The sequence below is a fragment of the Melopsittacus undulatus genome, chromosome 13 (genome assembly GCF_012275295.1).
Source record: "Melopsittacus undulatus isolate bMelUnd1 chromosome 13, bMelUnd1.mat.Z, whole genome shotgun sequence".
Lineage (NCBI taxonomy): Eukaryota > Metazoa > Chordata > Aves > Psittaciformes > Psittaculidae > Melopsittacus > Melopsittacus undulatus.
Genome location: NC_047539.1, coordinates 2,388,380 through 2,411,157, shown reverse-complemented (window position 1 = coordinate 2,411,157; position 22,778 = coordinate 2,388,380). Strand labels below are relative to the sequence as shown.

Below are 22,778 nucleotides of genomic sequence, written 5' to 3'. Positions count from 1 at the left end.
TGAAGGGTGCAGAGCAGCAGAGCCATGGGGGGGGGGGGGGGGAGGGGCTGTGCTGGGTGTGCCCCAGCAGGGCCTCCTAGTGTCTTTTCATAGCTGAGGAAAATAATCCCAGCGCAGTGCATGACTAATGAGTAGCTGTTCCTTAGGCTGTTTGAACAGGGTTTCTCTGAGACTGGGTTTGGCCATGGCAGGCCTGGAGCAGCTCAGCTCCTGACAGAATGCTCTGCTGGGGGGGGCAGGCCCTGCCCTCTGCCTCCTGCACCGTTCCTCGAGGTCACAGTCATGAACCTACACTCTGCAGGGAGAGTTTTTCCCTCCCCAGTGAAGAGTGGCTTCATGCTCACAGGGCAGGTTGGGGGCCCTTTAGGCCCCTGTGTTCAGCCACTGAAGAGGAAGTGATGTTTAAACCTTCACTGACCCTCACACCAGGCTTCCCTGGTGCTGGCTGTGTTGAGCCATCTCCCTGCTGTGGTTAGCCAGTGTAGCCTAAACCCAGCATGATTGGAGGGGTGTCAGAAAGGGCCAGGAGAACCCCCACACTGGCACAAACCATGCCCCCCCATCTCTAAAAACAGAGCCCATTAAGTTGTTACTCATCCTAAGTGTTTGTACAGAATAATTCTGCAAGCTTAATTTTAGTAACTACACTTCCCTCCTCCTCGTGAAGCAGTTCCCACCCTGCTGGTCTTCCACAGAGGTAGAAACAGCCCCACTGCTCTCCATGCAGCACTTCTCTCCTGCCTTCGGGGAACCCAGCCCCAGCACCTCCCCTCACACACTGCTAAGTGAGGGAGCCCCTTCCCTGCCTGCAGTCCCCATGGAATGGGAGTTGCGGGGAGGCCAAGGAGGAGCCGCGACCGCGCACGACCCGCGCCGTCGAGGCGAGGCGGCGGCAGGTGCGCGGCTGCACCAGCAGAGGGCGATCTACGCCCGGCGCTGCGCTCCGGGCCCGAGGGGGACGGGCCCCCTGCCGCCGCCCGCAGTTGGGATCATAAATCTTCCCGGGAACGGGAGAAGGGTAATTGGTGAGGAAAAGGCCGTTTGCGTCCTCCACGGCCGCGCCCCGCAACGCCCCGAGAGGCTCCGGCAGCGGGGGGGGAACGTATGGTCCCCCGGAGCCGAGGCAGCCCCATCCCCGACGGTGCCGCTCTGCCCGGGTCATGCCTTCCCCGCTGGGGCTGGTGTGACCGGCGCATCCCGAGCTCGTCTGGAACCGGTGTGCCGGAGCCTTTCCCGTTCTCGGCGGTACCAATGCTCGTCACCGTAGCATGGCAGGACTCTACCGGCTTGCCAGGGCCCTGCCCTCCCGGGGCGGCACTGGCACTCATCCGCGGCAGTCTCGCTGTCCCCCGAGGATGGTGTAGACAGATCCGCACTCGCGTAGGGTCCCGGCGCTGTGTCCTCTCCTGTTTCACCCGGGAAATCCCCGTGCGCGTCCATCAGCGCACCCGCGGACAACTTCGCGGCCCTCCAGCGCACCTGCCGGGTTCTGTCCGGGCAGGGGGGGGGCTCCTGGGGAGGGCAGAGGCCCTGAGGGCAGAATCCCCTGACGGTAGGAGCCGGCAGCCTTTCCCCTGGGCCCCCACGGAGCGCTCCGCCGGCTCGGACTGCCGCGCACCTCGGACCATCTTCATCTTTCCCCATCGGCCCCACGGCGGTGCCGGGCAGCGCCCGCAGCGCTGCGCACCTGCGGAGGAGCCGCGGCCCCGACGGGGCGCAATGAAACAAGCGGGAGCCGCAGGACTTGTCCGAGTAGGTTTTTTTATTGAAAGATGTGAGAATTCATCAAAACTGAACAGACAGATACCCGAGTAACCAGCACGTTGCGAATCATGTATCTTTTTATTTTAAAACAAATATAGAGCACAGTCCTGTGATATTTAAATTTATTATACTTCTTTTTTTTGTTCTTGGAGTGAAAAATAAAAACCTGAGGTTTATTCCTGCATTCTCTCTACCCCGCACTGCAGCCATATTTTCGTTACATTTTGGATTCGATTGTTTTTTGTTGTTGTTGTTTTATGTTCCTTGCGAAAGTCCGTTAAAGAACTGAACTCTTAGTTTCAGTGACTCCATCAACTGTTTTACCGGTGGCACATGATTGTCCTAGAGAACAGGCGGGATAAACAATATCTTAAAACACAGTTCAAGAAACCGGTATCTCCTTCAATCACAAAGAGCTAAATAGTTTTCATTTACAATATATATGTTCATGTAAAATGAAAAAAAAACAAACCAAACCAAACAAAAAAAAAAACTTAAATGCGATGAGTTAAACTCTAAATATTATGTACACACCAATGTACAACTCTGAATAAATTAATACCAATTTGCATATTCTGGGATCCTTATAGCTTATTTACACAAATTACCATTTATTTCATAAATATCTGCCCGGGTACGCACGGGGCTCCCCCCGCCGGACCCGCTCTGTGTGGCGGCGGCTGCCGAGGCTGTTTTTATCCCATGTTTCGGTTCTTATTTCTTTTTTTTCCTTTTTTCTAGTTCTTTTTTCCTCCCCCCCCCCCCCCCCCCCTCCCCCCTTGCACAGATGAGGTTTTGGCCCCGCACATCTCCCCGGGACCAGCGCTGGGGCTACGGGTCGGGGGTGCCCCATCCATCATGGGTCTTTGCCTGGTCTCGTTGCACCCCTAGAGCTGCCCAGTGCCCAGAGCGGGGCAGCAGAGGCGTTGGGGGGGTTCCATGGCGATGCTGGAGTCGGGGAGCCGCTCCCAGCCCCGCAGCTGGAGGGACGGACGAGCCTTGCGCTCCCACCTCTCACTCCTGGCTCTGGGGTGGTGGGTCTGCTTGGCCGGCGGGGCTCCATCCCTCTGCTCCAGCACCTCGCTTCCCTGTCCGTCCCCAACCCCTTGCTCTGCAATAAATATTTATACTGTGCTGTACAAAATACCAGTGCTTCTCCGCCCCGCCGGAGGGCTCGCTGCCCGCCCCGTCGGTCACTTCGGGGACTCCCTGCCGGGTGACAGCTCCCGCTGGCTCTCCAGCCCGCTCACCAGTCTCTGGATGTTTTGCAGTTCATTGAGGGACTCCTTCAGGGAGCCCTTGGGGGAGACAGTGGGGCGCTGGCTGCCCCCTTTGTGCAGTGGCACCTCGGGGAGCGGGCTGGGTTCACGGCTGCTGCTGGCCTTGGAGCCCTCGGAGCCGGGGTTGAGGCTGGTGGGCAGGCCGGTGGTCAGCAGGTTGGTGCTGGGTGGGATCGTGACCGGGAGCTGGTAGGGGCTGAAGCGCAGGCGGGGACGGCTGCTGCCCAGGAAGGGATTGCGGGAGAGCGGCCCGGCGGCCGCTGCGCTGGTGGCTGGCATGGCTGAGGCAGCCGCTGCGGCTGCTGCCATGTAGGTGTAGGGGTAGGGAAAGAGTCCGCCGAAGGTGGGCATCGGGATTCCCTGGAGAGAGAGAGACAGAGAGGGGTGAGAGCCATGCTCATGCTCCACTGCATCCTCCCTCCTGCCTGCCCCCCCCGGCTATGTTCCCCCAAGAAAGTCATTCTAAAGACACAGTATGAGGATATCTCTGTGAGACAGACCAAGGGACTGAGTACAGTCCTGTACAGTGATCTGGGCTGGTGCTGCCAGGCACAAACCCCTCTCTCGGACATGCCCCATCCCTGCTCTGTCCCCTCCAAGTATACTGTGTGTCCTAGTCTGTGCAGCATCACTAACCTTTAACCAGATTAAAACGCATTGCTAAGTAGGATTGAGAAATTAGGGGAGTTCAAAGGCATCTTTATGAATTTCATCATAGGCGATGAGAAAGGCAACACAGCGCAGGCACTGCAGGAGCCATTTTGGGGCTAACACGGATATGGGGGTGCTGCTGAATGGGGACAGCCAGGTCAGGTAGGGCTATGCTCCTGACTCTGCCCCTGCCTATGGGGGAACAGGATCAGCTACAAAAACACCCAACAAGATTCCTCCTCAAATCAGCCCTGAGGCCAGCCTTCAAAATATCCCCCATATCCTGCTCATGCTGCATCAGGCAGCATGTCAAAGGTCTTGAGGAGCCTCACCCCCTTGTCCCCAGGAGCTGCAGAAGGCACTGGTGATGCTGGGGGGACCAGCAGCTCCTTATTTGTACTTCTATTGCCCTTCCCTGCATATTCCCCCACCTCTGGGACTTGTGCTCCTAAAGAGTTCTGCTCATTCAGGGAGCTTTGTGGAAGGACATGGAGAGGAGGGCTCAGGACCCAGCTGGGCAGTGGGGACAGGGGGCAGTGGGGTCATGGGATGAGCACAGGGTCTTACCTGAGAGGCCAGCATGTGCTGGGAGAGGTGGAAAGGGAAGGGGGTGGCTGTTCCTGCCGTGCCCGGGGCAGATGAAAGGGCTCCATTCTCTAGGCTTCCGCCGCCGGTCACCGAGGCCAGCAAGTGTCCCATGCCCATGGCAGAGAAGGCGCCAGGAGCCATAGCGAACTGTCCTGGGTGGATGAAGAGGGGCTGCCCAGCACCCAGAGGGCTGAAGAACTGCTGCCCATGGAGGCCAGAGAGTGCCAGACTCTGCAGGTGCCCAGCACTCAGGTGTGGGGGGCTGTCCGTGTGCACCATCAGCGGGGCAAAGGCCTCCTTGCCTAACCCACTGCCCTCCATGTCCTTCTTGCCCGGGTCTGGCTCTTTCCTCCGTCCTTCCACCTTATCCTTCTCCAGGCCTCGCGTGCCGAACAGACCCTCACCAGGGCATTCCCGGGGGGATACACCATCCTTGACCTTCTCCGGGCTGTGTCTCTCCTTGCTCCGCTCCTCTGGGCACCGGGGGCTGCCACGGGGTGTTGTGTCCTCCCCACTGGGGCTGGCCGCTGCTGCCTGCCGCTCCTCGGGTGCCTTCTCCACCTCTGCATCACTGTCAGCCCCCGGCTTCTCCTCTGCAAGGGGATGGAGGGGCAAAGGGTCAGAGCAGAAGCACCCAGGGGATGAAAGGAGTGTGTCACTCGTGAGAGCCCTGGCGTCAGGGAGAGACTGCGGCGGCAAAGCTCCGATCGTTATTAATGGGAGAAACTCATTTCAGGGGCAGAAATGGGCCCTCGTGCCACGGTTGCTCTGGGGAAAGGGGATTAACAACAGCAGGTCTGTTGCTCTGCCAAACAGGAAAAACATGTTTGATGGAGGACCAAAATCTATTACAGCATCGCTCTCGTTAGCTGCAAACTCAAAGCGGGCTGCAGAGCAGGGGATGAAGAGAGCGCAGGCGGGTGGACAGCACAGGAGGAAATGGTCCTGTATATATTTAATTACATGGAGCTGATCAACAGCACGCCGTGGATTTATTCCCAACATGCAGGTTGAGTCAGGTTAAAGAGGTGGTTTTAAGGCAAGAGGCATGCTGCAGCCTTTCCTAAAACGGGGTTTAATTTAGAGAGCCCCATCGGCAGAGCCCCTGCCTGATCACCTCCTGCTAAACGAAGAAAACGTTTTGGTGCGGGTTAGGTGAAGCTCTGCAGGCTGGGGTGAATATTCGGGGAAGCCTTTGAAAGAGGAGAGGGGTGTAATAAACCCTCCCACCACCTCGGGAAGGGGGGGGGGGTGTAGTTTTGATGAAGGTTTGCAGGGAATCGGGCTGGAGGAAAGTTTAAAGAGCAGATTGATAGTGCGGCGAGACAAAACCCAGCATCTAAAAACTGCAATGTGGGAACGGCTAGTTTGTTTTCATTTACTGGCTTGAAGTCTTGGAGTTACAGCATTTTTTTCCCCCTTTCAAATGTGTTAATTCTTTCTTTTTTTCTTCTTTTCCCTTTTTTTCCAGGGGAGTGTAATGTAGCTATGACAGGCAGGAATGCAGCAGCAAGGAGCTGGGCAGATGTGTCAAGCTCACGGACTGCCTTGCCATTTCTTTTTGTTTATCCCATGGCTTAAACAGGACATCGCTGCACCCCACTAGCCTTTGGTCTGCTCTTGTTCTATCAACCCTTGGGCTCCTTCATGCCTGTCCTCATTTCTTGTTCCCCGGTGGTTTGCCTCACTGCCCCTCAGTAACCAGCACCGACCAAGGGAGCGGAAACCCGAAGTTTGGGGAAATTTGAGGACTGCGTCTCCTCCTTTACCTCTGCTGTTGCCTTTGAGGCGCAGGGGGCTGGGGAGAGCACCCACGGGCGAGTGGAGGGCATCACGCACGGCTGCGGGCTCACAGGATGAGGCATCCGACTCGCCGCCGTCGCGGTCGGGCTTGCAGGGCTCTTCATACATCCGCAGGGACGGCAGCGAGAGCTGCTTCCTGTGGAAAGAGGGGCAGTTGGGCACCTCCGGACCCTCCGCGGGTGAGGAGAGGGGAAGGACGGGAGACACCCCTTACCTCTTCTCCCGCCGGCCATTGCCCGTGTCCCGAAAGCCCTTGGCGAAGGGGTTGTTATCGATTTTCAGCTGGGTGATCTGCGGGAGGGGGGAAGATGGAGAGGGGGGGTGGTGTGAAGCTCTGCCTGTCCCCCACACCCCCCGCAGCCGTCGGGGAGCCCGGGGTGCGCTGTGCAGGTTGTGAAACGCTGCGGCCCCGCTTTAACACACCACATGCTTTATTAAAAATGATGCTGAGGTTTGGGCTTGAATTATTAATAGAATCTTAATGATAGGAAGTTATTTTTCACGGCCCCCCGGAGAGAAGATGGCGACTGAGCTGCGCGGCGCTGGGTAAAAGCTATTCTTATCCCTCCCCACCACGGGCTTCTGGGGCCGGCGACATTAGGGTGCTCAATAATGCATGGCTCTGAAATACGGCCCCGAGAGGGGCGCTGGAAAAGGGCCCGGCTCCGCCGCTCCCCCCGCCTGGCAGCCCGGACCTGCAGCATCCCCCGCCCGACGGGGCCCACCGGCCGACGGCTGCCCCGTGCAGCTTGCGGCGGGCGAGCAGACAAAGTGCTCTTTAATCGATTGTGACTCTTCGCCATAAACTTTACGAGGGAAACAAGCCCACCAGGACCCTCAGACAGAGCTGTCAATTAGCATCAGCAGCCAGGGGTGGAGGTGGGGGTCAGCTTTTGGGTTAAAACACACACACACACAACCCTTGGAGGGGCTGGCAGAGGCCCTCCACTCCCCGCCGAGCTCTCCTGGCTCTGCTGCTCACAGGGCAACACTTGCTAAATCACGAAAGCAACTAAAATTAGCTTATCTGGCTCCATTTTTTTGGCTTCTACCGAGCCCAGGGCACCTTCCCCATGAGGCTGCCCAGGCTGCCGTGCTGCCTGGGCCTGCACCAATGACTCTCACAGCCCAGAAAAGGTGCAACATAGTCCAGGAGGAAATTATAAATAGTATTAACAGAAATACTAATAGCAATCGTATTGGCAATAGTAATAATAACAGTAGTTGTAGGAAAGGTGCCTCCTGCTTGGAGAGCATGGCGTTTAACCTTTCTCCTGTTGCTGTCTTTTGGTCACTCTCCTCCAAAATGTCCTCTGTGCACACACACAAATACACCCTAATAAGGGGTAAAGGATAGGACAGAGGTGGGAGCAGGGGTAGGTGGAGGGGAAAGCAAATGGGCACATGGCCAAGGCCAGGGCAGGGAAAGGGCAGGGGCTGCCCGGTGGTACCTTGTCATTCTGGTAAGCGGTGACGGCGATGAAGTCGGTCTCGGGGAACACGTAGGTGCGGAACGTGCTGTAGGGCAGCTTGAGGATGTCGTTGGCCCGAACTATGTGGAACCTGGGCTGGTACTTGTGCATGGAGTTCAGGATGGTCTGGGGGGGGCGAGAGAGCACAGCCCGCAGCTGCCGTCAGCCTCACGGTCCACATCAAGATACCTCCCCCAGAAAATCCCTTTTCTCCCGAAAACAACCAAAAAACATATCACAAATTCAGCCTGAGGAAGGAATGCCGTGGAATGCCAAAGAGGGAGATTTCTTCTTTTGTTTATGCCATTGCATGATATGCCCCCAAATAAGGAGGTCAGGGGAAGGCAGGCACAGAAGCATCCTAGCGGGTGTTAAGCACAGCAATAAAGCAGCAAAAAGGATCTCCCCGTTTTATTACAACCCCGCAAACATGAGGCGAGTTTTCAACACATTTCTCGCCGCTTTTCATATTTCCGTCCTTAAAAAAAAACCAAAACAAAACAAAAAAACCTTAAAAAAATACTGGACCTCACCACCACAAAAAAAAATATCGTTAAAAAGCCTCTCGATCTGTGTCGGTGGCGCAGAAACCCGTGCCAGCCCCAGCCAGCGCCTGAGACGTGAAAGGAGCGTTTCACCATGAGCCATGTTAAATTTATGTCTCGAAGCAACGCTGCAGAAGGAACAGACATGGGCTTTTTCCCCTACCAGGTGTCTGAAAGCATCGCCAGCACTTAAAGCCACTCTCTACCCCTCCGTCTCCTTCTCCTTTCTCATGTTCTTTATTTATTTTAACCGAATTCATCGCGATCTGGCTGAGGATTTTCGGAAGCGGCTGAAACCCCCGAGCAGCGCTCGGGGCTGCTCCGACCCTCTGCCCCTTCCTGCCCGCATCGGCAACGTTTTTCTGCCCGACAGCGGTTAAATAATTCCCCAACCTGCTGTGGTCGGGCTGAAATGCAGCATTCACCGCCCGGAATCGGTAGGAGAACGGCGAAAGCTTGAGTAATTATTGTCAAATAACGTCGGCCAAATGGCTAAATAATTATCACTTCATTTCAGTTTAGAAGGCAATAAAAGAAAAATCCCCCCCTTTTTAACGCCAGCAATAATCACCTGCTGATGAACTGTCAGATCGCTACTATATTGATATCATCTAGACTGGATTTATCATGAAAACGGTGCAGAAAGTCTCATTCAGGAGCGCAAATCTGCATTCCTTTAAAAAAATAATCATCCTTCTCTGACCAGATGGGCACTGGCTAAACCCTCATCTCCCAGATTTAACACAGTCCGGATTTTGGGCAACGACAGACACAAAAAAGATCTTTAATTGAGGGAGGCGAACCGTTAAAACCGCTGAATCAAACTTGTTTGTCCTTAGTATATATATATATATATAAGATATTTTTTTAGACTCTCCATCTATCGATTTACCTTGCTGCCTATAAATAACCCCGCAATGTATTATTTAACAAAACGCCGTTTCCTGCCTTCAGAGAAAAAAAAGAGAGAGGAAAAATAAAGAGAGAGAAGGGAAAAAACCAACACATAAAACGAGAGCAAAAAGTTACCCGGAGCTGCTGCGCTGCGCTCCGCACCTGAGCGCCGAGTCCTGCGGCTGCCCCGCGGCTCCGGGCTCAGCCGGGTTCTGGCCCCCGCTAATTACTGTACTACCAGCGCTGCACGATGGACTTTCCCTTTATCGCCCGAAATGCTTGTCCAGAGGCCTGAGACCGCTGGCTTAGGCGCTGTGATTTCCCCTCCCCGCCCCGTGCATTCACGCAGGATCACGCTCCCCTCGCGTTTTGACCCTGATTTCTGAGGATCTTTGCAAATTGCCAACACGCTTCGGTTTCTTTCTTTCTTTCTTCTCTTTTTTTCCTTTCCCTTTGTTTTGTCTGTTTCTTATTTTTTCGGCTTTAATTTTTGTGTTCTTTTACCTCCTTTAGGTGATGCAGATATGACCAATAGGGAAGTAAACAGGGGCTTCCGAATAAACAGGGAAATAAACAGGGGCTTCCAGCCAACGGCTCCGGCCCTGCTCCCAGCCGCGGAAACCCAGCGCAGGTGCCGCAGCCCTCAGCACCTCTCTCCTCTGTCCGGCTCGGCTCGGCCGGTAGCGACATCCTGGGCTGCACCTGCCCGTCCCCAGCCCCGCCGCTCCGTCGGGGCTGCCCTCGCTGCACTCCCCGGCACAACTTCGGCCCTGCACATGCACCCTTCCAAATACCGCTTCCCGCAGAGCCCCGAGGGCCGGGGGAAAGGGGCAGGACAGGCCGCGGAGACCGGGATATGGGATCCTGAGGCTGTCCCTAGCCCAACATTCCCTTTTTCCCAAGGGACCCGTCCCCAGGAACGCAAGGAGCTACCCCTCGGTGCCGGGTAGGACCAGCGGCCGAGGGGGCAGTGGGACAGCGAGGGCATCACAGGGCCCCGCAAGGCCCCAAAGTCCAGCCCGGCCCCGGACGCGCTGCTGGTGGGAGAAGAAGCATCTGAAGCCCCGTGGTTCTCCAAGGCCGCCCCATGCAGAGCAGGACCGGGCAACCCGGCACCGGGAAAACCCAAAGGGTCCCTGCTCGGTAGATCCCTGCTCGGAGGGTCCCCGCTTGGGGGGCTCTGTTCTGCCCCACAGCCGCACTTACGAAGCCGTGCTTGTCCGAGATGTTGTTGGTGAGCTTGAGCTTGTGAAAGGCAACAGGTTTGGCCATCCACTGCTCCCCCGTGGCCGGGCTGTCGGGGTGGATGTACATGCGCTTGGGCATCTCCGGGTCGGCCTTGCCGGCAACCATCCAGCGGGAGTTGTGGAACTTGTACCGGCAGTCGTCGGCCGCCACTATATCCATCAGCAAAATGTATTTGGCCTTCTTGTCCAGGCCGCTCACCCGCACCTTGAACGGGGGGAACATCCTCCTGCGGAGAGACCCAGAGCGGTACAAGGCTGTGCCCCCCGCCCGCTGCCGACCCCGGCTGCCGCTGCCCCACCGAGCCGCTCCGCACCTCCCGGCCCCAGCTGCCGCTTCGAAACCACCGTCTTTAGCTCAGCTTCACAGAGGATTTCCATCCTTTTCACTTCCCAAACGCTCCTCAGCCTGCTCTATTGCATCCGCCGTGGCGGGGAGAAAGCTCTAAGCTCCCACTCCGGCAAACAGGGGCTCAGAGGCATCCCGTTTCCCTGCTTTCACCCGGACCTAGGCCGCCCCGCCGGGGCCCTACCCGGGACTGGGGACCCGAGCAGGGCCGGGAAGACCCCGTCCACGGGGAAATTTGGCAGGAGGGAAGGAATGGGTGAGAAGCGACGTAAACAAACGGGGGGGGGGGGGGGGGGGGGTTCGCAGGCGCTCAATTAGCGCGCAAAATTGAATTTGGGACCGCGCTCGGGAAAGCAGCAACTGGGGGGGGGGGGGGGGGGGGAGGCTCTGAGGGGGGTTAAATACTTCCCAAAACCTCCAGGGACCGGAGCTCCCCCGCATTCATCGGGGTGGATCTGGCTAGCAGCTGGGGACGCGGGATGAACCGGAGGGGCGAGGGAGCTGCGCGGCCGCGCAGGTGCGGGGCGGGCTGCGCGGGGCCGTTCCTTACCTCCCGGACTTGGTGATGACCATCTCGGTGCCCAGCTTGTGAAACTGGTCCCAGAGCTCTTTGGCTTCCAGCGTGACTTTGGGGTCGTCTTCGACCTCCTCCTCGGGTTCCAGGCTCTTGAGGGAGCGGAGATGGGCGGCTTGGTGGTGGTGTCCCAGGGCCGAGACGTGGAGCCCGGCCTCGGCCGCCCCGGCCAGCCCGGGGTCCGGCATGGGCTTTGCCAGCGCCGCAGGAGGCAGAGCCAGAGCGGGGAAAAAGGAAGGCTGGGCGGCTGCGAGGAAAGCGGACATGGGGAAGTCGGCCGGCCGGGGTGCGTGGAAGGGGTGGTAAGCCATGGCAGTCCCTGGGAAGGCTGGATCTCTCATCGGTGCATCCACAAATCCAGGAGAAAAAGAGGGATTCCCTTTACGAAAACGTGTGTGTGGGTTTTGTTGTTGCTTGTTGCTGGTTTAGTATTTTTTTTCCCCTCTCCTGCCCAGCGAACTCGCTCGAGGCTCTGGAAGAGGAAGGAAAAATCAACAACACACACACAAAAAAAAAGGAAAGAAAAAAGCACACAGAAAAAGCCGAAAAAAAAACCCCAAACCCAACCCCGCGGAACGAGATGCGGGGAAGGGGGAAAAAAAAGAAGAAGAAACAAAACAAGAGAGGCAGTTCCCGGCTCCTGGGACTCCGGTCTGCGGAGGGGAGACAGTAGGTCCTTATTTTTTGTTGTTGTTGTTGCAGCGAGGGAGAGCGAGCGAGGGAGAGAGCCCTCCCAGTGAAGTCCTTCCCAACACTAAAATAGAAACAAAAGCCGGCGCGGGGCTGCGCGGGGCGGTGCGGAGCGGGGCAGGGGCCCTCACACCCCTGCGGGCCCTGGCTGCGCCCCGGCGGGGCCGGCCCGGCTCCGCGCTCCGCGGACGGCGCTGGGGCGAGGGCTGCTCATGGCTCCGGGAGCCGGAGTGGAAACGGTTGGATCTTGTCCTGATCTCTGTAAAACTGTGACTATCTCACATGTCCTTCCTGCTCTGATCCGCCCGCTAATGAGCCAAGCCCCCTTGATTGCTGATTTTACGCGTTTCAGACCAATTGTGGATCTGCATAGGCGTGGTTTTGACAGCTCCGGCCAAGCTCCGGGGCGCGGGGGGGCCGGGAGGGGGGGGGGGCGCGGAGGGAGGGAGGAAGGGAAGAAGAGGAAAAAAAAGGAAAGAAGGGGAAAAAAAAAAGAGAAGAAGGTGTCGGAAGCTTCGGCAGTAAGAAAACATGTCAACAGGATAAAATATTAACCAATGACAGAGAAAAGTGCTCCAAATCCCACCCCCGGCTCCTTTCCGCATACCGGGTCAGCCCCGGCTGCGTCGCGGCCGGGGAGCGGCCGCCGCCGGTGCGGGGACAGCGCGGAGCCACCTCGGCGGAGCGGAGAGCGGCGGCCGGGCCCTCCCGGGCCGGAGCCTCAGGGGCGGGGGGAAGGAGGCCGAGGGCCCCCGCCGGTGTCCGCGGGGGCAGCGAGCAGGGGAGGAGAGCGGGGGGGGGGTGGCCGGGGGAGAGCGGCGGCTGCTGCCGTCTTACGACAGAGCCTGGAGAGTGGATCGAGGTGGGGCACGTCTCGGCTGCCGCTCCGCGCAGAGCCGCGCAGCGCCGACGGGGCGGCCGCCGGGAGCGCGGCCCGGCGGAGAGCTGCGGGCGGCGGCGAGGCCCCGAGCGGCGACCTCCAGCCCGGGTGAGTCGCTCCCTGCCGTCGCCCCCCAATCCCCCGCCCCGCCGGCAGCCGCTACGACCTGGTACGGGGTGAGGGGGGGGGTCCCACTCCCAGCCTCGCACCCACGGCGGAAGCGCAGACCCCGCCGTCGGGGCGCGTTGGGTGCACGGCCGGGGGCAGACGCGGCTGTGCTCGGCCACAGGGGCTGTTTACCCAGGCGGGGGGGAAGCAGATAAGGAGGAGGGGGACACACACACACTCCGGGGCTGTTTGCAGAGGGATTAAGGGCCGGTCCCGCCGCGCCAGGGCCCGGGGGGGCGGTGGGCGCGGTGGGTGTCCCCGCGGAGAGGTCGGTTTGGAGATCTGCGCTGATTAACTGAGGGCCGCGGTGGCTGAAGAGGGCCCTGGCGCCAGGCGGCTGAGCCCTCACAATAAAGACCCGTCTCTTGTCACTTCATATTTACCCCTAAATCTTCAAAAAGCGCCCTGCCACCCTTCCAAGGCTCCTGCCCCCGCTGCCTGCGCTGCGCCCAGGCGGGACGAGGAGAGGTGTGGGGTCTGTCCCCCTCCTCTGCCCCCCGGCCTGACCCCCCCGGCCTTCCCACTCCGCGGGTGCGCAGCAGCTCAGAGTCCTTGCGGCCGCTTGTTGCTGCTCCCCGCGCGGGATGGGACAAGGGAACCCCCGAGTGTCCCCTTCGCACCCCGACTTTTCTCTTTACCCCCCTCCGGAGGTTCCCCCGCCCGCTGCCCCCAGCACAGCACAGAGCCCAGCCCCAAGACCAGGGCTGTGCTCGGAGCCGTTCACAACCTGCCCGTGTCCCGCGGCAGGTTCACCTCTGCCTGCGCAGCCCGGCCCTGCCTTCGCGTCCGACGGGGCGGGCACAGCGAGTCCCCTCTGATGGAGGGGCCGGGGTGGGGGGTGTCCCGCTGACCATTGAACAGGGAGCGGGGACTGAAATTTAGACCCGATTTGGACTTTGCTTCCTCGCCACCGTGGAAAACTGCTGACGGCAGCTTTGGCAAAAACGGGGCTTGCTTGTATTTGCTCTTTTTCTCTTAATTCTCCCCGCACAAAGCAAACCCGGACCCTTTCCTTGCCCCGGGGGGGCATCGCCCCACAACGGGGACGGCTCCTCCGCGGATACCTGGCCCGCTTCTCCGCCGGGAGATGCAGGGCCCGGCGCATCAGACCTGGAGACCTCCGGGCCCCGGGAGAAAAGGGGTCCTCTCTCCCGGCCTGGGACCGGGATCCCCCGCACCACTGTTACCGTCGCAGACGCCCTCGCCTGCAGAATAAACCCGATCCAGAGCAGCTTCGTCTCCCCGACCCTCTATAGCGCGCTCACTGGTGGGACTGCCGGGGGGGGAGCTAACGGGAACCGGGCACCCCACTGCCCAGGAAGCTCCAGCCGGGGCCCCTGGGCTCAGGGGCTCGGACCCGACCCAACACCTTGCGCCCATGGACGGGGCGGACGGCTTGTGCCTATGGCAGGGTGAAACCCATCATCACCCCATCAGTGACTCGGGATCCGGGAGCAGCCCCGGCAGCCTGCGGGCCCAGCTCTGCGCTGGTGAGCGGTCCCCAGGCTGGGACGGTGGCGAACGGACAGCCCCGAGGATCCGTCCTGGGGGAGCCGTCCGGTCCCCGCTGCCCCGCGCTGCAGCGCGGCCCCGCTCGCTCTTCCCCTTTCATCTCTGCCCATCTCCACTCATCATCCCTTTTCTATTTTTAGCCGGTAGACTTAGGCCTTGGCGCCAGGCCGTTTAAGACCTGTCAAAGTCCTTCATATTTCCCTCATGTCACATGGACCTTTCGCTCCCTTCCCTGCGCCATGCGAGGGCCGTAATTTGGATCTGTGAGCTGGTGAGCAAATGCAATTTGCTCTTCTCCATTGCTGTGTTGTCTCCGTGACCCCAGCCAGCAGGACGGCTGGTGTCCTGTCCGGGGCACTTACACAAATTGCGGGTGATTGATGAAAAATAACAATTCTCACAAGCCGCCGGGCCTCCGCCTTCCCCTCCTCCCGGCTCCACCGAGCTGCGGCAGCTCCGCGTCCAGCGGAGCGCTCCCCCCCGACGGGGCTGCGCAGGGCGCACCGGCCGCGCCCGCTCCGGCTGCGGGCTAAAGGGGTTTTCCTGTGCGAGGGCGAGCCGTCGGGCCCCTCTTTCGCGGCCCTGATGCCACGGCAAAAGGACTCCCCCGGGCGCTCGTGGAGGGAGACCCGGCTGCTCTCACCTTTCCGGGCTGGGGGAACCCAAGCTGGGATGGGAGAGAGCCGGACAGTGGAGGGATGGGGCCGGTACCGCCGGGCTGGGCTCTGCACTGCTTCTGCGGGAGCAGCTGGACAGGCAGAGCTTGGGACGTCGGAGATCTCCGGCCGCGCTGTCCTAAGCGAACCCGCAGCTGCGGATTCAGGACCTCCCTCCGCCTCGGGCCCGGCCCCGGCAGGAGCCCTTCGCACCTCAGGAGAAGCCCGACGGGTGCCGCACCCCTGAGGGACTCGACGGCTCCTTTAGCTCCGGCGTCCCCCTTGTCCCTGCCCAGCCACCCCGCAGCGCCCCAGCCGTAGGGCAGGTGGGGAAAGGGCGAGAGGTGGCCCTGGCAGCTTCCGCGGCCCCGCTCCTCCCGCTCCACCTGGAGAGGAAAATAAACCTATGTGCAACCAAACTGCCTTCATTTGCTGTCACCCACCCAGGAGCTCTCCTCCGCCTCCCTTCCTCGGGCGCCGCATCTCCCCTCACACGCCTCAGACGGGTGGGAATCCCCTTTACTCCGGGAGATCCCGGGAAAACATCTCCCCCGGTGCTCCCCCTTTGGGGGTCCGGGGAGGGTCGGCAGCTGCCCGGGAAGTGCCGGGCACCGGCGCCCGTCTGATGGACTTCTATCGACAGAAACCGAGCGAGATGCTCGACCCGACACCAGCCCCGGCGCCGCCGTCCTCCCTCTTCCTTCCTCCGCCCGTGCGTCCACGGAGCTGCGCGCCCCGTCTGTGCGCGGCCCGGTGAGGGGAAACCCGAGGAGCCCCGGCAGAGCGGCAGCCCCCCAGCCCCCCCAGCCCCCCCAGCTCCCCCGTCCTCAGACTGTTTAGATTTCTCTCCAGCTTTAAAGAAAATATTTCCAGTAATCCAGATTTCTGGACAATAACAACAGTTGGGAGGCGCAGGCACAACCGCGCTCAAGTTTATCCACAGTTTGAACAATTTATAAACACATTTTCCAGCCTGTTTGTCAGTGCGGGCGCTGAGTGACCCCGGTCCGGCCGAGCGGCCCCTGCGCACCCCGCGCTGGGGGCGCAGGGGCGCATCCTCCGCGCCCCTCCCGTACCCCGCCCTCGTTATCTCCGCGTCTCTTTGATTCCGGAGCCCGCTCAGCTCCGCCGCTTGATTGGGTTTATTGTTATTATTGTTTTAATTAAGGAGCGCCCTCCCTGCGCGGGGGCGCAATGTCCCCCCGCTCCGCAGCCCCGGCGCTGCCCGGTTCCCCACGTCGGGGCCCGGCGGCCCGCACGCATCGAGCCCGCGGCCTTAAAAGGAGACGGGAGCCCCGGCCGGGGCCTGAAACTCGAGCTGGCCCCGCGGGGGGCGGGCGGGGACGGGGATGGGGATGGGGATGAAGGGGGGATCATGCAAATCCCTCTGTTTAAAAAACTTCCATTTGAGAAAGTGTGTCACATCCCGGCGCGGGCGCGTAATCCCCGGGCTAATGGCATTACCGCCGCCTCATCGCCGTCATGGGATAGGGACCCCCAGCCCACCGGCACCAGTGACCGCAGCTCGGCTCCGGAGCGGAACGGACCCGCAGAGCCCCCTCCATCGGGGACCCCAGCGCCAGGGACCCCGCGGTCGGTGTCGGCCCTTCCCTGCTCCTCCCGGAGCCCCCCGCACTCTGGGGTGCATCGGTGTCTGTGGGGAACGGGTGAGGTTTTCCCCCAGGTTCCCCGAGAAGCCTGGTCCCGGGAGAGGACCCGAGGTCCAAGTGAGGATCTGGGACGGGCTGAGCTGCACCGTGCCCGCAGCGGTGGGAAGGGGCCGGTCCGATCCCCGCAGCGCCCGGCTCCGAGTCCTGGCGAAACGGGCTGAAACCCGGAGCAACTCGGTGCTGGGGAACGGGCGGCAGGGCAGGGCAGGCGGCGGAACCAGAGCTTTGGGGAAAGGGAGAACATCACTGGGGGTCCCCGCGGGGTCCCCGCGATCGGCACAGCCTCGGTGGGGTCGAGCGGGGCCGCTGCTCCCCAAAAATCCGCCTTCGGGAGGGCCCCTGCCTGTTCCTGGGCAGCAAAACCCCGACGGAGACCCCGAGGGCAGGGGATGGCCCGAGCTGGGTCCTTCCCTCGGTCTCTCTCTTTCCGTCCTTTAAACAGTGCCTGTTGGGTGCAATCACCTCCTGGTCGCCAGTGGAAGGGAAAAGATGCAGGGCAACCTTCAGCCCCAAGGAGTCCCCCAGCCCACCTGGCCCCATCCTGTCAGCAGAGCAGGGGCCCTGCGCCTCCAGAAACCGCTCTGTGTTTGGGGCTGGGAGTTTGGCAGAAGTTACAGCATCAAAAGAGGGTGTGCGGCACTGACGGGGCTCACATCCCATCCTGTCCACTTCAGACAGGATCTGGGAACACGTTTGAAATCACATCTAAAGCAGGATCTGACGCTGCTGCTCCCACATCACGTGAGTTGTGGTTTTGGTCTAGGTCTGAATTTAGGATTGCAGAAAATCACTGTCTCGTGTTTACAGGAGAGTGCATTTCACTGCTGAGAGAACAGAACCAGGCAGAGTAAGCCATGGGCAGGAGCAGCACTTCCCTATCGCACCTGCTTGTTTCATGGGTGTTCATCACGGCTCAATCTGACACCCATCCAGCTCCGCATTCAAGGGCCAACTCTTATTGCTTTTATCCACATTTCCTCAGAACCTCAGCACTCTCTGACAGAGGCGTTGGGAAGGTGGAGCAGGGCTCTGAACACAGGACAGGCTCTTCCCATCTTTCCATTTTTAAAGCAAGTCTGCAAACTCAAACTGCTGCAGGGCAATGCCCCATCATGGCCCTGGCTCCAGCATCCTGCCTGGTGACATGCCCAGGCACTGTGTGCTGGTTCCATTTTCTCACTACCCAGCCTTTTTCTCGCTTCTCTGTAGGTGCTGGGCTCTTGCACTGACCCCCACAGGGGGTTTGGGGGTCTCAGTGTGGGCATGCAGCAAGCAGGCTGAAACCTGCCATGCGGAAGTGCCTCCTGTCCCAGCTCCTCGCCGGCAGTGCCAGCAGACTGCTCTCCAGGCGTGTTTTCCATGGATACCTCAGCGGAGGCAGCACCACCTAACAAGTAAATAACAGCCCCGACGTCCGGCTGCCGGCACAAACCAAGCAATTCCCCTTTGCGCAGGTCACTAATCTCTTGGCACATGGTCTTTGAGACCTGGGCCACGGGGAGGAAGGCTGAAAGGGAAGAAAAGATAGCAGGGACAATGGCAGGGCCGCCGGCTGGCTAATAACCCCTCTCCCGGCTTTGTCTGTGTACACTCAGCACTGCGCTGGGATCAATTCATCTCAACAGAAACAACCACACTCCTGCACTGCAAAGGGGCCGGTGTCTGCCCTCGCCGGGGGTGCCCGTGAGGATCCTGGCTCTCCAGCCTAAGTGCAAAGCTCGAGACACTGCAGGTATTAATAGCCCCCATTTTGTAGCCAGCAGTAATTCCCTCCTGTGTTTTCCCCTCCACACTGAAAACAAACCCTTCACTTGATCCGTTTGTCCTCTCCAGTTGCCATCTGTCTTCCATCCTTCAAATCTCACCTTAAAAACAGTCCCTCTTGAGCAAATCCTCCCCGCCGGCCCCGCGTGCCGTCTCGCCCGGCACAGGCCTGACACTACAAGCGCTCATTGAAGTGAAGGGGATTTGAGAGCGCACAGGACACGGCAGGATTAAGGCCACAGATTGTGCTCCCTGGGCTGCTCTGTGCCTGCAGAGCTGCCTGGTGCTGCCAGCCCCGAGCCCAGGGCTCTTGTGCTCCCTCTGCTCCACTGCTTCTCCTTCTCACCGGTGATGTGGGGCCCTGGTATGCTGGCCAGCACACATGCATCACCATCCCTCTGCCCTTCACATACTGGTGGGATGGAAGCACCTGAGCTGACCTCTCCAGATACCTCCAGGTACCCTCCTCTGCAGATGGGAGGTCACTTCCTGAGCCTTGGGGGCTGCTGTTTGCACAGATGCAGTGGGTGCCGTCCCACCTCGAGGGGTGCTGTCCCGCACCACCCAAAGGCAGCATCTGTGGGGCGGCCCCGGCCAAGCCCGTGAATCACAGCAGATCAAAGCACCGGCAGCACAAGCAGTAACAACCCCGTCCGCCAGCTCGAGCGGACGGTGCCTGCGCAGATGTGAGCAGCAGCTTTTCCCAATTACAGACAGCAGCAGAATTTACCAGAAAACTCAGGAAGGGAAGGCAAGGGAAGGAGTCCCGGCCAGCAGAGGGGCTGCAGCAATGAGCCCATGCAATGAGCCCATGCACTCCTTGCAGGTCCCCAGGCCAGGTCACACCAGCACATCACCACCTCCCTCCATTTTGGCACTGGGGTTACATCATTCCATGCTCCCCTGCAGCCCTTGCTGTGGGGGGGGCATTTGCTCCCATCAGAATCTTGGTCTTTTTAAAGCCCAACCTTGCAGGGCTTCCTCAGCATGGAGGAGAGCTCAGACACGGCCACATCTGATCTGAACCTTTGGAGTCAGTGAGATTCCTTCTGGAAAACCAGCCCACATGATTTCAGAGCCAATCGCGTGACCTGTAGCAGGGTGACACATGGTGTTTTCCTGTTGAGCATGGCAAGGGGTGGCCCTGATCCTGCTCAGCTCCCACAGACATCGTGGACTACCAGGAGCAGGAGTCTCGTGGTCCGGCCTGGTGCCCAGTGGGACCATGGCATCACTCCCACATGACAGCTGGACTTTCCCCTTTGACAGCAACGGGAGCAAAATTCAACATACCTCAAGAAGTGGCTGCAACGTGGATGGCATTCCTGTGCGGGAAGAGGCAGCGGGATGTGCTTGGTCCTCCCTGCCTGTGTCTTGTCCATGCCTCCCATGGAGGGAGTTGGGGGACAGGGTATGATGTGGGGTGGCAGGGCATAGGGCTGGCTTTTTGCCCTGGGCTGCAGATGCTGCCTCCAGTTTTCTGCTTGAATGAAGCTGGTGGCCTGAACGCTGCTCATAACCTTGAGTCCACAGCGAACCCTTGCTATAGTCCTTTCCTCTCATTGCTCAAAACCAAATGTGCTCGCTCATCTTTTCCACCTGGGACTGTCAGGCACAGCACATCCCAGGGGCTGATGAGCCTGGGATACAGCGACACTTGTGCTCCCTCCAGAACACATCAGGGGTGTCCTCGTTCCCCTGACACTGAAGTGTATTTGAGTGCAAACACCATCAGTTCTCACCCATCCTGTTTCCCATGGCATGGAGCGGGAGCAGAGCCCCATGAGCTGGCAATTCTCATCTCCCCTCAGCAGGGGCCGGAGGGAGAGGGGCTGGGATGGGAGTGGGATCAGCACCCAGCTGGCACTGGGCTGCCACACGGGCACAGCCAGCACCAGCCTTTTATTACCGACCTATAATGATATTGTAAATACTCACTGGGAAGTAATTACATCCTATAAAAGAAGCAGCAGTCTGTGGTTTGAGCCAGGACCGGTTCATGACACTTGTTTTAAAGAGACGTTTCATGTCTTGTTTATAGATTAGATTTTAACCTGACAACCTTTTAACATTGTATTAAATTAGAAATTAACTTTGTATGACTGCTCACCGTATAATTGACCTACTGATAGCCTGAGTGCTAGAGAATATTTAAGATACCTTTCAGACAGTGATGTTCCAAAGGAAATTCAGAGCCTCTTCCTTGATCTAGACCAGGGCTTTGCTATTAATTAGTATTTATGGTCAGGTGGCAGGAATGCTTCCCTCAGAGAGAAGGCTGCTGGTCTGTGCCCATCCCCAGGGATGCAGTGAAACTCAATGGGATGGAAGTAAGAAGGTGGAGGGGACATGGAAGGCTGCAAGCCCCCTACCCTGCCCACTGCAGTGACCACCCATGGGGCACACAGCTGCCACCTTTGAGAGAGTGAGATCCTGCAGGGTGCTGAGTGCATGCTGGGAATTGATGAGGTCAGTAGTTCCCAGCAGGAACTGGGAGCCTTGCAGGAGTTGGCCTTGGACACAGTGAGGGCACAGGACTCTCCCAGTGCAGGTCAGGGCAGGCAGCTCTGCAGCTGGAGGATTGGCTGAGAGCTATGCACAGGCAGCTTGCCTTGGCCTGCTTGGATGACACCCATGGCTGTGACCTGCCTGCAACCTGCATGGGGCTGTCACTGTTGCAGTGACATTTCCTGCAGCAGAAATTCCTAAGAAAGGCAAAAATTCAGCCTTGGAACTCACTGACATCGGAGCAAAGGACAGGGTGGCAATTGATGGGATCGTATCAATGCCTGGGCACAGCCAGGAATTGCTGCATGTCCCGAGCGCTGGTGGGACATGCAGCACATCCCCCAGGACACATCCTGCAGTGGGTAACACCAGCTCCAGTGCTGATCTCACCCACAGATGGCTTTGGGGGAAGAAGGTCACCATATGGAACAAGGAAGGCAATGACCATGCCATGTCCATGGTCCAGTTCTGGAGCTGGTAACTTGTATCCTCGCTGCATCAGGCCCTTTGCTTTCACCAGGGTAAAGGCATTTTCTGGTATAACTGAAACCTGCTCCCAGCATGTGCAAGAGGTGGGAGCTCTGAGCAGGAACAACCCCAGTAACATCAGCCAAAGGAGGTTTCACCCTGTTGGGCAGGAAGAACTTTTCAATATGAGCCTCAGTTTACACTTGTTTTCAGTGGATGATAAGGAACAGCACGAGATTAAATGGCCCCTGTCCTATGAAAAGCTTAGTGCGTGCTGACAAACAGCTTTGCATAACATGGGGCCATCAGCAGAGACCTCCTCACATCCCACACATGCACCTGCTGCTTTGCCCCCACTTTGGCTGTGAAGCTACTTGGGGATGTGGCCACTGCCTCTGCCAGGGCCTTACCTGCACCTCACCAGGCCCTCCAAGAAGGCATCAGCCAACCTTCATCCTCAGCTGCTTCACCTGCTCCTGCAGGCAGGCTCACCAGCCGTGTGCCGTTCTGCTCAGGTCATGTCTGAGCAGTGTGGATCTCCCCTCCCAACACTGGCAGAGCAGGGGCTGAAGGCACTGAGGGAGGCCAAAGATGAAGGTGAAGCCCCAGCAGGGACAGGTGAGGGCACAGCTGAGGCTGTTTGTCTCCTGCTAATTCTGTTCTCACCAGCTCTGCTCCTGCAAAGGGAGAGCAGCGGGCTCCAGCGGGCTCCAATGGGTTTGTGCAGGATGGGTTTGTGCACTGCTGCCACAAACACATGCTTGTCCCGGTGCCTTTTCCATCTGTGAAACAGGCCAAGCAGTGGATTCAATTATTTTTTCCTAGCACATAAGACACTAATCATTTATTGCATTAAAAAACTCCTCATCTCCACAAGTTTTGTTCCCATTTTATCCAATTAAAACTCGGGGGGGGGGGGAAAGGAAAAAAGTTTCATTTTCTCTTTTTGCAAAGACCCGATCGCAGCTCCATTGACTGGCTAATTGTAAGCACTCAAATGGTTGGGTTTAAAGTTACACTTAGCAGCTGTGAAACATTAGGGTGAAGTGATTACAACCTACTGGAGGATACCGAACATTTTTACAATATCTCAGGAGCATAAGGGAAAGACAACAGGAAATGGCGCAAACTTTCCTACCCTGCACAGCAACAAGCCAGAGCAAAGGAGAGAGAAAAGAAATGTAGAGACGTGGCGCAGACACAGTCTGGATCCTCAAAAAGCCACTAAGGAAGCCCCAGGGCAAGCACCGTGTGTTTATCCCAAAGCTCAGAGGGTCACAGAGCAGTGGGAGCAGAAT

At 58.7% G+C, this 22,778-nt stretch overlaps 1 protein-coding gene across 1 annotated transcript; it reads right to left on the bottom strand.

Annotated features, from left to right (window-relative positions):
- Positions 1–2,552: 2,552 nt before the first annotated feature.
- On the bottom strand, positions 2,553–11,998 carry TBX2 (T-box transcription factor 2). The gene is made up of 7 exons (XM_034069062.1): positions 11,141–11,998; positions 10,204–10,471; positions 7,538–7,684; positions 6,301–6,377; positions 6,053–6,222; positions 4,263–4,876; positions 2,553–3,404 (listed from the first exon to the last, which is right to left on the bottom strand). Exons 1-7 carry the CDS (start codon positions 11,503–11,505, stop codon positions 2,958–2,960), a joined length of 2,088 nt encoding a protein of 695 aa, XP_033924953.1. The 5' UTR covers positions 11,506–11,998; the 3' UTR covers positions 2,553–2,957.
- Positions 11,999–22,778: the final 10,780 nt, after the last annotated feature.